Source organism: Euprymna scolopes, chromosome 5 (genome assembly GCF_053919585.1).
Source record: "Euprymna scolopes isolate OS-2025 chromosome 5, ASM5391958v1, whole genome shotgun sequence".
NCBI lineage: Eukaryota > Metazoa > Mollusca > Cephalopoda > Sepiida > Sepiolidae > Euprymna > Euprymna scolopes.
In genome coordinates, this window is record NC_136486.1 from 82,384,394 (window position 1) to 82,398,072 (window position 13,679).

Genomic DNA, 13,679 nt, shown 5'->3' on the forward strand with positions numbered 1-13,679 from the left:
TCTGTCAATTTTCGGTTCACAGACTCGAAATTTGACATAAGGGGTATTGAGATTTGGGAAAATCTTTTTAATCGATTTTTGACTAGGAATTTGGCTGTCAAGGGGTCAAAATTCAACGATTTGACCTTTGAAAACTCTACCAAACTCCTCTGCTAATTTTGGGTCTAAACACTTGAAATATAGGTTATCTGGACATGAGTCAAACTTTTTAATATATATATATATATATATATATATATATATATATATATATATACACATAAAGTTATGAACAGTAGAAAGGGCCCGAGCAAAGCTGGTTCGTAACTGCTGGTACAAAACAAAGTGTATACAGAACAGAACCTAAATAATTGCAACAAGTCTGTCATGCATTTAATAATTTCACAATAACATTAATCTGATTGATTTTAATAAAAAAATTCAAATCTGAATTCCAGATTTGTAAATTAGTATGTGTCAGAAGCTGAATTTTGAAAATTTAAATCCACCAATAAACTTATATAATGTTGCAAGATATTAAGAAATATCTATATTTATATCTTAAAGAATGTATTCTGATTAATTTAGCAAATTACATTGGCCATAATTTATGTAATGACATGTAATGACTAAAAATATTTTTTTATTGGTTAAATTATATTTTATAGTATTGAATAATTGACTATCATTATTTGATTGTTTTTATATATATTTTATCAATTGATTTTGATTATGCATTTCTGTTATTTTTTTTAGTTAAAATATGTAATGCAAGAAATTGAGAAATTTTCTACAATGAAACGTAAAGAAGGAGGTATGATTTGTTTTTGCATTTGTCTTTTAAGGTGACATTAATTAATGTTATTACATATAATAAAATTAAAAATATTAATAAAAATGTGAACAATTTGTTTTTATATAATGTTTGTCATTAGACATTAATATGTGGTCCTATTACATTAATGATCATAGAAAATAGTGAATTTTACATAATAGAAATCTTAACGACCAGTTGATAATTTAAGTATTTGTGGACTATTATCGTCATCTTCTAGTTGTTGTTTCACGTTTCAGTCAACTATTCAGTGCAGACCCGATGATGGAAGACCAGAGAAGAATGAAAAAACTTGGATATATATAAGACCAAAAATTCCAACTTTGATTGCCCTTCGAGGCCCGTGGCATGGTGGATAGAGATGTTAAATCTCTATGGGTCCAAGTGAGCATTGTCTGAAGATAGCAGTTTCAATCCTACCCAAAGCTAGCCAGAAGTTTAGTTGGCCAAAACATGGTTCGATGGCAACAACTATGGAAGGCAGTAATTACTGAGGATACAATTAAGACTCAGCATTTCTATCCCACTGCAGTTTACCACCTGATGAAGGCCAGAGGAATAGTTGGCTGAAACGTTGTGAAACAACAACTAAAAGACGAGGATAATCGTCCGCAAATGAATAAATAAATTACTCATCTCAAAAAGATTCCAATAATAAAAAATAATATACAGTTTATCATTATCACATGATATTATTAAAGGAAAGAATATACTATATATATATATATATAATGTGTGTATGTATGTATACATAAGGAAATTTGTAAAAATTATTAAAGGACAAAACTACATATAGGTATATATCTTACAAAAATTATTTATTGAACATATACATAACTAGAATAATACCCATCCCAGGACAAGGAAAAACAAATTTCCCAAACAGTTTTGCACAACTTTTATGTCAGATTAAAATCCTTATGTCTAGATTCCTTGTTCTAATTGTGACCAAAATCCATTACATGATTTTGATTCTAGATAATTTAAGAGTCTTAAAAAGAAATTAAAATTCAGAAAATTTTTCATAAATGATGTTTGTATACTATGGCTAAAAATCAATGCAAATCTGAAATATTTGAATTTTCAAGTGGGAGTTTGTGTTTTCTAAACCACTTTAAAATACTTCAACTGGATTGAAATTTTTAGAATTGTTATTAATTGATGTGTAATACATATTTTTACAATTTTACAAAAATCAGAGATATCTGAATTTTCTAAAAAGGTCTTCTGACCTCTTTTTACCTCATTTGCATAAAGATAAATGAAACTACATATATATATATGTATATATATATATATATATATATATATATATATATATATATATATTTTAATTATTTTTTTTACTATAATAATTAAATACCTACAGACACTAGTGTTTCATCCTTTCGGGATTCTTCAGTGCAGGGTGTCACGATTACTACCAGTCGAACGATTCGAACCCCGCGACACGAGACATCTCTGGCTCGATTAGCGGAGGCCGTATCCATTCAGCTACCATTAACCGTGTGAAATAGCGTTGAATTTTTAAACATTTTTAATTTAAATGTTCATTACGTCAGACAGACAGTGATCAAATCATTATACGATGATCTACGCATAAGAGCTAAATTGACCGACTTTTAATTCAACTGAAAGTGCTCAACGATAAGAAACGAATTTCTTAAAGGGGCTGTCATAATTATTTTTTTTACTATAATAATTAAATACCTACAGACACTAGTGTTTCATCCTTTCGGGATTCTTCAGTGCAGGGTGTCACGATTACTACCAGTCGAACGATTCGAACCCCGCGACACGAGACATCTCTGGCTCGATTAGCGGAGGCCGTATCCATTCGGCTACCATTAACCGTGTGAAATAGCGTTGAATTTTTAAACATTTTTAATTTAAATGTTCATTACGTCAGACAGACAGTGATCAAATCGTTATACGATGATCTACGCATAAGAGCTAAATTGACCGACTTTTAATTCAACTGAAAGTGCTCAACGATAAGAAACGAATTTCTTAAAGGGGCTGTCATAATTATTTTTTTTACTATAATAATTAAATACCTACAGACACTAGTGTTTCATCCTTTCGGGATTCTTCAGTGCAGGGTGTCACGATTACTACCAGTCGAACGATTCGAACCCCGCGATACGAGACATCTCTGGCTTGATTAGTGGAGGCCGTATCCATTCGGCTACCATTAACCGTGTGAAATAGCGTTGAATTTTTAAACATTTTTAATTTAAATGTTCATTACGTCAGACAGTGATCAAATCGTTATACGATGATCTACGCATAAGAGCTAAATTGACCGACTTTTAATTCAACTGAAAGTGCTCAACGATAAGAAACGAATTTCTTAAAGGGGCTGTCATAATTATTTTTTTTACTATAATAATTAAATACCTACAGACACTAGTGTTTCATCCTTTCGGGATTCTTCAGTGCAGGGTGTCACGATTACTACCAGTCGAACAATTCGAACCCCGCGACACGAGACATCTCTGGCTCGATTAGCGGAGGCCGTATCCATTCGGCTACCATTAACCGTGTGAAATAGCGTTGAATTTTTAAACATTTTTAATTTAAATGTTCATTACGTCAGACAGACAGTGATCAAATCGTTATACGATATGTGGACTTTTTATGCCTAGTAAGTGTGTTCTGAAATGTGTTTATGACTGAATCCTTTGCAAACAAATATATAAACATACCTATCTACAGGAATAAAATATACAAATACATATAAAGATAACATATACAAATAAAGTATGATTTTGAATACAATATATTTATGTAAAAGAAATTTAAAAAGTATTAATCTGTCAGTGTGTAACGTAAGTTACTTTGATAATATGACAAAATAAAATTAACTTTTTGTAACAATGTTTTAGATTCACTCAGCCTCCCCTCTCTGTTTCCTCTTGCTACATCTTTCTAAAAATGATTAATAATAAATGTAATAACGTAATATACTATATATATTTGTCAATTTAGATAGATGTATATTGGAATACAATCACACATGATTTAATATTAGATAATTATTAAATACTGCATTATTCTTTTTTAGGTTTTAGTATATTTAATTATTTCTTTTGCAAATGTCACCAGAGGAAACTCTGCTTACAAATTAGGTCAGTAGTTTTATTAGTGCTAGACGCAATGGATCAAGCTTAGTAATGGATAAAAATATGCCAATGCAATATACACAAATTGTTAAGTGGTTACAAGTAACACAAGTGGTTGTGATGATTTCTGATTCAATACAGATGAAAATCCTTCAGCAAATGTTGACAAATCTAACTCGATCATCAGATCTTAAATGATTGTAAAAGGAATAGAAATAATGAGATTGAACAAAAATAATTTCTTAGTTCATTCACCTGTTGTTCATTTTATGTATTAATATAGAAAAAAAAATAGTTAGGTGTTACTGTTTAATTCATTTGGTGTGTTTTTCCATTCGTTTTGCTCTGATTATTTGAATTGGTTGCTTATCAGATGTTTTGTTAAAATTGAGAAAATCCTTGTTACAAACTTTATGTAACCATATTGAAAGAAACAGAATGATTTATTTTTATGGTCTTTTTATTTCAACAGTTTCTGGACCAGTGGAAGCAGATCCTGAATATAAATTGATTGTTGAAGCTAACAATATGACAGTGGAAATTGATACAGAAATCAGTAAGATGGCATTCATTTACATAAATTTAGAAATTCTAATCATCTATATATAAAAGCAAAAATGTATGTATGTATGTTTGTGTGTCTGCTAAAAACTTTTGACCGACGGAACAAAAAAAAACTTGGTCTCATATGAAAGCCCCACCCTCCGGATGACAAATATCGAAAAATTGGCCCAAAAGGACCATCAGAAGTTCGTCAACTGATCGATTTTCTGCATGGGGCAAAAAAAAGTGACATTTTAATGTTAAACATTACATATTTTTAAATCGATTTATAACTGCCCCAAAAAATATGGGCGCCAACTCTTCTACATAAAGTGTACACGGGGCCGTTTATTTTGGGTCAACTTGTATTTAAAACCCGCTGAGTCATGTCACGTTATCTTGACGTCAGCAAGCTATAATGGCAGTCTGAATTTAAAAACATTGTTGTTATCGGTAAAAAATTTTTAACCCTTACACAAGCTAAACTATGAACTTCTACCTATGACAACATTACCAAAGTTATTAGCACGTTAAAAATAGTTAGATACGATAGTTAAACGAAAAATAACAAGCCAAAAATGTGAAGTAAAAAAAAGATACGCTTACAAAAAATATTAACGATCGAAGTTTTTACAAAAAAAAAAACAGCCAGACGCCATTTTCTTTTTTAGTAACACTCTTTAGAGTAAGGAAGACGAAGTGAGAAAGAGACAGACGCAAACAGAGAGAGACACACAAACAGAAAGAGAGAGAGAGAGAGAGAGAGAAAAAAAAAACACGTTAACTTTTTCACCCCAAAATCGACAATTTTCGACAGGAGGGGGGGGGTCAACAACGCATGTGTAAGATGACGTCATGACGACGGGACCTGATTAAATAGTTGAAAAACCGAACAAATTTCATATGCGTCGGTTTAGCTCAGGTAGTTAAGGCCTTGGTTCATTATCTAAACATTTTGGGTTCAAATCGTGGTGTGAGATGTTTTGTTTTTTTTTTCGATTTTTTAAATTTAAATATTGAACCCTGTATTATTTAAGCCATTTTTCACGTAACGTTCGTTTTCCTGTTTTTTTTTTTTTGTTACTTCGCTTATTCTTAGCGACACCCAAAAACATCCGGGTACCCACCTGTTTTTTTTTTTTTTACTTCGCTTATTCTTAGTGACACCCAAAAACACCCGGGTACCCACCGATTTTTTTAAATTTTAATATCGAAACAGGCTTATTTAAGCCATTTTTCACGTGTTCGTTTTTCTGTTTTCATCGTTCGTTTGCCTTACGTTAGTTTTTTTTGTGTTTTTTTTTTCTCCTCCTTATTTCTCTTGCTAGAAATTTTTATAAAATTAGAGTAAACTTCATAATTTAATTTTCATTTTTAAATCTTAAAATTTACTTTCAGATGTGATTCACAAATTCACACGGGATCATTATGCCAAACGCTTTCCAGAATTAGAATCATTGGTTCCAACTCCAATGGAATATGTTAACACAGTCAAGGTAAATGGTCGTCTCTAAATCCAATGTCAAGAATTACTAGTAATCAAATTCTTTTTCATTCCATTCCTTCATCTTTAATCCTTTCTTCATCATTCAATTGATCAATCTATATACAGTTGAGCAGTATATATCTTCATTTTTGTTGTGAAAACACTATACTTTCTGATAAGTATATACAGTTTAAAATTTCACAAAAATAATTTTTATTTTGAAGTTATGATACTCTAAGGGAAATAACTTTGTCAATTAGAATTAGATTAGGGATTGCAATCACAATCACTAGTAAATAATGTCAATTTCAAAACATCATCTCAAAATTTAAAGAAAGACTAAATACAGTTCTTAATTTTTTTGTTTTAATCAAAAATAAAACAAAAAAAAAAGACAAGCAGGCACAAAATTGTATCACTCTACTGACTTATTTCATGAACAAGTTTATATTATCATAGTCTATGGATATCTTAGAAGAGCTTTAGGGTTTGAGAATATTCACCCAATTTTAATCAAAGCAAATTTGCCTCATGGCCAAAATTTTTACTAAAATGACAATTGTTGTTGAATATGGAGTTTTGTTCCTAGTGCATTGAAATTTATTTGTAGTAAATGATTTAATTAAAATTGCTTCTTTTTTTGGTAAATTTTTTAAAGTTTTACGAAAATAAAAAATTGCTTTTTTTTCTTAATAAAATTTTACAAAAAAACTTTTGAGAACTTCTGTTCTAGGTTTCGCATTGAATTCTTTCTCTTGATTTTATTTGGCAGTTTTTCATTGTATCTAAAAAAAAAAGCAACAAAAAAACAGTTTCATAAAAATTTATAAACATTTCTTATGTAATCTGAATCAATAAATTTTGTTGAATTTTTTTTTTAAGATTTTGATTAAACATTATTTCACTTTGAAATTCTTTAATAAAAATTGTATTTAAAAATCTGATTAACTTGTTTTTTCTTTTTAGGAACTAGGCAATAATATTCTTGAAAAATCTAAAAGCAATGAAGTTTTGCAGGAAATTTTGACCCCAGCCACCATTATGGTTGTTAGTGTGACAGCATCTACAACTCAAGGGTAAATTGATTTCCCAGTATTTTTTATTCCTGTTATTATTATACTCTGTTCTATGTAGAACAACTTGGGGGGGGGGGGGGGTCATTAATTGCCATTCTACTTTTTACCATCATCTCATGCAGATTAACCACAAAACTTCTGGAATAGTTTTTACATTAATATAATAAGACCATTAAAATATTTCAAGGGAATGAAACAATGAATGAGTTGAATTTGCAAAGGATGTCCAATTGTCTATGTTTCTACCATCCACATTTTTATATTAAGAACAAGCCAAAAAGTCATGCAAAATTCTGTGCAATTCTAACCAATAGTTTTATTGTTAGTTGTAGTAGTGGTGTTAGTATAAAGTGGGTTGTCTTATAACACACCTAAAAAAGCTTTATGCCAGATTTGGTGGAATTTTATTAATATTTTTAACTATTTAGTGTGTATATTATTATTATGATGATTATCATCATCAGTAGTTGTTATATTATAATTTTTATGACTAATGATGCATTTTGCATTTTAAGAAGTCTTCACACAAAATTTGGTGCAAATTCTGACCTGTAATTTTGGAGACTTTACATTCTTATTTTCTATTAATAGTAACCATGTTTACATTAAGATTTACCTCATATATGATATATCTGGTATCTCAAAAGATTCCATTCCAAATTTGGTGCAGTTCTATTGAGTAGTTTTAGGGCCTATAAATGACCAACAAACTGACACTGAATGATTAATCATAAAATAGTGTAGAAAAAATATTTTTGTTAGTGTTGAATTTTTCTCAATGTTCAAAAATTAAAAGTGTAAGAATATAAAATATCTTATTTTAATTCCAGACATTAATTTATGAAAAGTAAACATTTTTAATTATAGAAGTCTCTATCAATATTTTGTTTAATTTTTTATTTTTGAGAGATTATCGAGGCTAGATATGGTATTAATAAAACTGCTATTTTTTTTATTCTAACTCAACAGACTTGACATTGCTTTTGTTCCAAAGTTAATAAACATTTTAAAATAAGTTAAAACACAAAAAAAATTATCCTGGTATGTACACAAGTTACTTATGTTGCCTTTGGTCACATTTATTTGTTGTATATTTTTTTCATCCCTTTTTTTGTTTTCTTGACTCTTGTTAAAATACCCTAATCTTGTATTTTTCTCCAACTGTCACACAACATTAAGCATTGTTAACAGCATATACATATAATGTTCTATCATAGTTTTTTTTTTTTTCACTCATTCGTTTTGCAATGTTTTTTTTTTCTTTTCTTATTTCTGCTATTGGCTACTTCTCAATGCACTTTTTGTCATTTGTTTTTCTGTATAACATGTAGACACTTGTTTGATATACATGGGGGAAATGGAGAAAATGATCATTTGTTTTAGCCATCTGCAAGTCATAATAGAGGTATATAATAATAGTTTATAAACTTTAATGGATAGCAACAGTTCCGAGTTAAAAAATAATTAATGTATTAATTGATGCCAGACGAGGATCAGAGCATTGATGATGTAAAGATAGAAGCTTGCTTTTAGACGCATTAAAATTAACTAGTCACCTTTTTCCCCATTGCACCACGTGATCAAGATCAGAGGAGAGAGAATCAGAGAGAACTTGGTCATTTACAGCCTTTGAAGTGTTGCCATAGATGGTAGTGTTGTCAGCATAAATGTCTACGAATTATCTTACGAGATGATTTGGGAGATCATTGATGTAGATTAGGAAGACGGTTGGACCCAGGATTGACTCCTAAGGGACTCCAGCATTAATACTGTGAGCTTCTGATTTCTGCCCATATGAATCTATCAAAGAGAAATGATTTAATAATTGAGAAGATATTTCCAGCTATATTGTAGCAGGAGATTTTATGGAGTAGACCTTTATGCCATACCTTATCAAAGGAAGCCGCTGTCAAGAGATTCACTAATCCTATGAGATATAACTGTTAGCACATCTGCTGTAGATCTAGTAGAACGGAAACTATATTTCATATCACTGATAAGGTTATTTTTGCTGAGGTGGTTGACCACATTATTTAATAAAGATTCCAGCAACTCACTCATGACACACAAGAGACTTATTGGTCTGTATTGAGAGGGAGATGACCGATCACCTGAATTTTTAAATATGGGACATATTGATGAAGTTTTCTAGAGTGTTAGGAAGCAATTCTCCTTAAGACAATGCTTAAACAGCTTTGTAAGTATGGGAGCTAGTTCTGGTTGAAGATTTTTGAGCACTATAATAGGAATGATGTCAGGGACAGTTGCTTTACTGGAATCAAAGTTTTTGATTAGTTTGGCAACATCACATATAGATATTTGTATGTCGCATAGTGTGTTTTCCGACATGGGAGAAAATGCCATACTAGTGAGTAATTGTTACGGCTTTACCTTATCATGTGCTACATTTTCCTCTCTTACTTTCCATCTCTGTTCTGCTCTAACCAAGTATGCTGACCTGTTCCACAAACCCCAAAATCCTCAACATGAAATATCTCAAAAAAAGAAAACACGAATAAACCTAGAACCCCATCCTCCTACGTAGACCCCTACTACCATGTCTCCTTCTCCAACATCAGGGGTCTACGTTCTAACCTTCTAGAGGTGTAAACCCAATTACAATTACAGGAGACGAAACCTGACATATTCTTTCTAAGCGAAACTGGAATAGGGCCGACCACCTCCCTAGATGAGTTCATAATTAAAGGATACTCTAACTTAACATCTAAATCTGACCCCCAAGATCGCCACGGGCATGGAATATGTGCGTACATTAAAGATGGCTTCCCATGTGGCAGGGATATCTCCAGAAAAGACCCTAATCTACCTTATATGTGCTTCCGGGTTGCACTTGCTTACACCACCGCATTTATATTTGCCCTCTATCGCCCCCACAACAGCGGAGTCACTGTCTTTAAGAGTATATTGGAGAAAATTGACCACATCCTGTCTGCTCATCCCTCGGCTAACATTCACATTTGCGGTGACTTCAATGTCCATAATGTGGAATGGCTGACCCACTCAAATAAGACTGATGATGAGGGGAGGTTCTGTCATGATTTTGCCATTGCCTATGACCCCACCCGTGTTCCTGATACTACCGGTCATTACGCAAGCCTTCTAGACCTTTTTCTATCCACTTCCCCTGAGCTATGCTCATGTTCCGTTCTATCTCCTCTGGGATCCTCCGACCACTGCGTCGTATCAGTTAAGATAAAAATGAAATATAATAAATCTACAGACGTACCTCTCCACCGTACTGTATACCAATACTCTATGGTGGACTGGGATAGCTTCCGTACATTCATATCTGATCTACCTCTCCATTCCATGTTTAAAAAGGATGTGTCGTCTATAGTATCAGACCTGACCGAATGGTTACTTGTAGGCATAGACCAATTCATACCATCCAAAAAATTCCAACAAAAACCTAACAGCCAGCCATGGTTCTCCCCTGAATGTGCTGCTGCCATCGCGCACAGAAATCACTTTTTCCGTAGCTACCAACGTAATAGATGCACTGAAACTAAAGCTGCTTTCAGGACCACCAGCAACCACTGTAAAAGAGTAATAAAAAATGCAAGAGAACTATATGCTCAATCCGTTAAATCCAAAGTAGCTGAGCAGTGGCTTGGTTCCCACCAGTTCTGGCAAATAGGATCCTGAACAGAAATATGCGTTCTATCCCAACCATTATCAATGGACCAGAGGTCATCTCGACAGCATCCGACAAAGCCAAACTATTCGCCAAAAACTTTGCGGCAAATTCTACCCTGTGCGACGAAGGCCATCAACTCCCCATATTCCCTCCTATAACAGACAACACGCTATGCAACATACAAATATCTGTGCGTGAGGTCGCCAAGCTAATCAAGAACCTTGACTCCAGTAAAGCAACTGGTCCTGACAGTATTCCAATTATAGTGTTAAAAAAATAACAACCAGAACTTGCCCCCATACTTTTCAAACTGTTTAAGCGTTACCTTAAGGAAAAGTGCTTCCCAACACCCTGGAAAACCTCATCAGTATGCCCTGTATTTAAGAATTCAGGTGATAAGTCATCCTCCTCTCAGTACAGACCAATAAGTCTCCTGTGTGTCATGAGTAAGTTGCTGGAATCCACAATAAATAGAGAAGTAGTCAACCACCTCAACAGAAATAACCTTAGTGACACGCAATATGGTTTCCGTTCTGTTAGATCTACAGCAGATGTGCTAACGGTTATATCTCATAGGATTAGCGACTCTCTCGACAAAGGCTTCATTTCTTGGGCAATTGCTCTCGACATATCAAAGGCCTTTGATAAGGTTTGGCATAAAGGCCTACTACACAAGATTTCCAGCTACGGTATAGCTGGAAATGTTTTCTCGATCATTAAATCATTTCTCTCAGATAGGCTCATAAGAGTAGTGGTTGATGGGCAGAAATCAGAGGCCCACAGTATTAATGCTGGAGTCCCTCAGGGGTCCATACTGGGCCCAACTCTCTTCCTGATCTACATCAATGATCTCCTAAAACACATACTAAAATCTTTTGTTGACATCTATGCTGATGACACGACCATCTATGGCAACACATCAAAGGCCGTAAATGATGATGTTCTCTCTGATTCTCTCTCATCTGATCTTGAGCACATGGTGCAGTGGGGAAAGAGGTGACTGGTTACCTTTAAGGCATCTAAGACCAAGCTCCTATCTCTACATCATAAACGCTCTGATCCCCATCTGGCATCAATTGAAATGGATGGCTCTCGTCTAGGGGAGGCCCCATGTTTTGATAAGCTTCTGGGTTTGACCTTTACTCCTGATCTTAAATGGAACACATACATCAAGTCTGTGGCCAAGGTCGCTGGGAAAATGGTGGGATCCTTCTACCGCTCCAAAAGATATCTCACTAATGATACAATTCTCTATCTATATAAGAGCCAAGTATGTCCAAAGATGGAGTACTGCTGCCACATCTGGGCCTATCCTGCCTTGACAGAGTACAAAATAGACTTCATGGCTTGGTGGGGGATGCCCTTTTCTCTACCCTACAACCTCTTTCCCAGAGAAGAGACGTAACAAGCCTGTCATTGTTCTATCGTTATTTCCATGGCAAGTGCTCGTCTGAGCTCCATTCTCTGGTCCCCCCTCGCCAATCTTTTTCAAAAAACACACGACTGGCTAAAACCACAATAATTTTCCCCACTCCTTATCTGTGCATAAATCAAAACATAGATTCCATGAACAAAGCTTCTTTCTTAGAACTGCACGCCTGTGGAACTGTTCTGCTTGCCTGTTTCCCTCCCGACTTCAATCTGGATGTCTTCAAGTCCAACACAAACAAATTCCTGATGAACCCCCCCCCCCCAAGTAATGACACCTTACCAATTCTCCAATACTATTGCTACACTACCCCTTTGATTACTATACACACAATAACCCTTATCCCCGAGTGGCCATTGGGCCTTGATAAGTGGTGAACTCCATGTAAAAAAAAAAAAAAATATGGGAGGTTGGCGGCACTGATCGCATAGGGTAGAGTTAGCTGCAAAGAGTTTGGCTTTGTCCGATGCTGGTGAGATTACCTCAGGTTCATTGATGATGGTTGGGATAGAGCACATGCTTCTATTCAGAAATGTTTATTATTTGCCAAAACTGGTGGGAACCAAACCACTGTTCAGCTACTTTGGACTTGACAAACTAAGCATCCAACTCTCTTGTGTTCTTTATTAATCTTTTAGAGTGGTTGCTGGCAGTCCTGAAGGTGGCTTTAGTCTCAGTACATCTATTATTTTGGAAGCAATGGAAATAGTGATTTCTGTCTGCAATGGCAGCAGCACATTCTGTAGAGAACCATGGCTGGCTGTTAAGTTTTTCCTGGAATTTTTTTGGATGGCATGAACCGATCTATACCTACAATAAACTATTCTATCAAGTCTGATACTGTAGAGAACACATTCTTTTTAAACAAGGAATGCAGAGGTAGATCTGATATAAATGTATAGAAGCTATCCCAGTCAGCCATAGAGTATAGATATACTGTACGATAGAGAGGTATGTCAGATGAATTATTATATTTTGTTTTTATCTTAACTGAGACAACCGAGTGGTCAGATGATTCCAGTGGAGACAGAACAGAGGATGAACATAGCTCAGAGCAGGTCGTCAGAAAAAATTCTAGGAAACTTGCATACTGACTGTTAGTGTCGGGCATACGAGTGGGTTTGTGAACAATCTGAGTTAGGTCATAAGCAATGGAGAAATTGTGATAGAACCTCCTTTCATCATCTGTCTTGTTTGAGTTGGTTAACCATTCCATATTGTGAACATTGAAGTCTCCACAGACATGAATGTTAGCTGAAGGATCAGCAGACAGGATGTGGTCAATTTTTTCAGATATGCTCTTAAAGATAGTAACTCTGCTGTTGTGGAAGCGATAGATATAAATATATAAATATAAATGCTGTGATGTGAGCAAGTGCAACCCAGAAGTACATATATGGCAATTTAGGGCCTTCTCTGGAGAGGCTTTCCCTACCACATGGAAAGCCATCTCTAATGTAGTATTATGTTCCATGGTGATCTTGGGGGTCAGATTTGGATGTTAAATTAGAATATCCTTTAATTATGAACTCATCTGTGGAAATAGTC

The 13,679-nt window shown here is 34.1% G+C and overlaps 1 protein-coding gene across 1 annotated transcript in view; it reads left to right on the plus strand.

The window, feature by feature from the left end:
* Positions 1-13,679, plus strand: part of LOC145276892 (U4/U6 small nuclear ribonucleoprotein Prp31-like) — a 54,363-nt gene that overhangs the window by 20,851 nt on the left and 19,833 nt on the right. The window contains exons 3-6 of the mRNA XM_080128327.1: positions 736-793; positions 4,412-4,495; positions 5,881-5,978; positions 6,935-7,044. Coding sequence (XP_079984453.1) covers positions 736-793; positions 4,412-4,495; positions 5,881-5,978; positions 6,935-7,044 — 350 coding nt within the window. The remainder of the gene's footprint in view (positions 1-735; positions 794-4,411; positions 4,496-5,880; positions 5,979-6,934; positions 7,045-13,679) is intronic.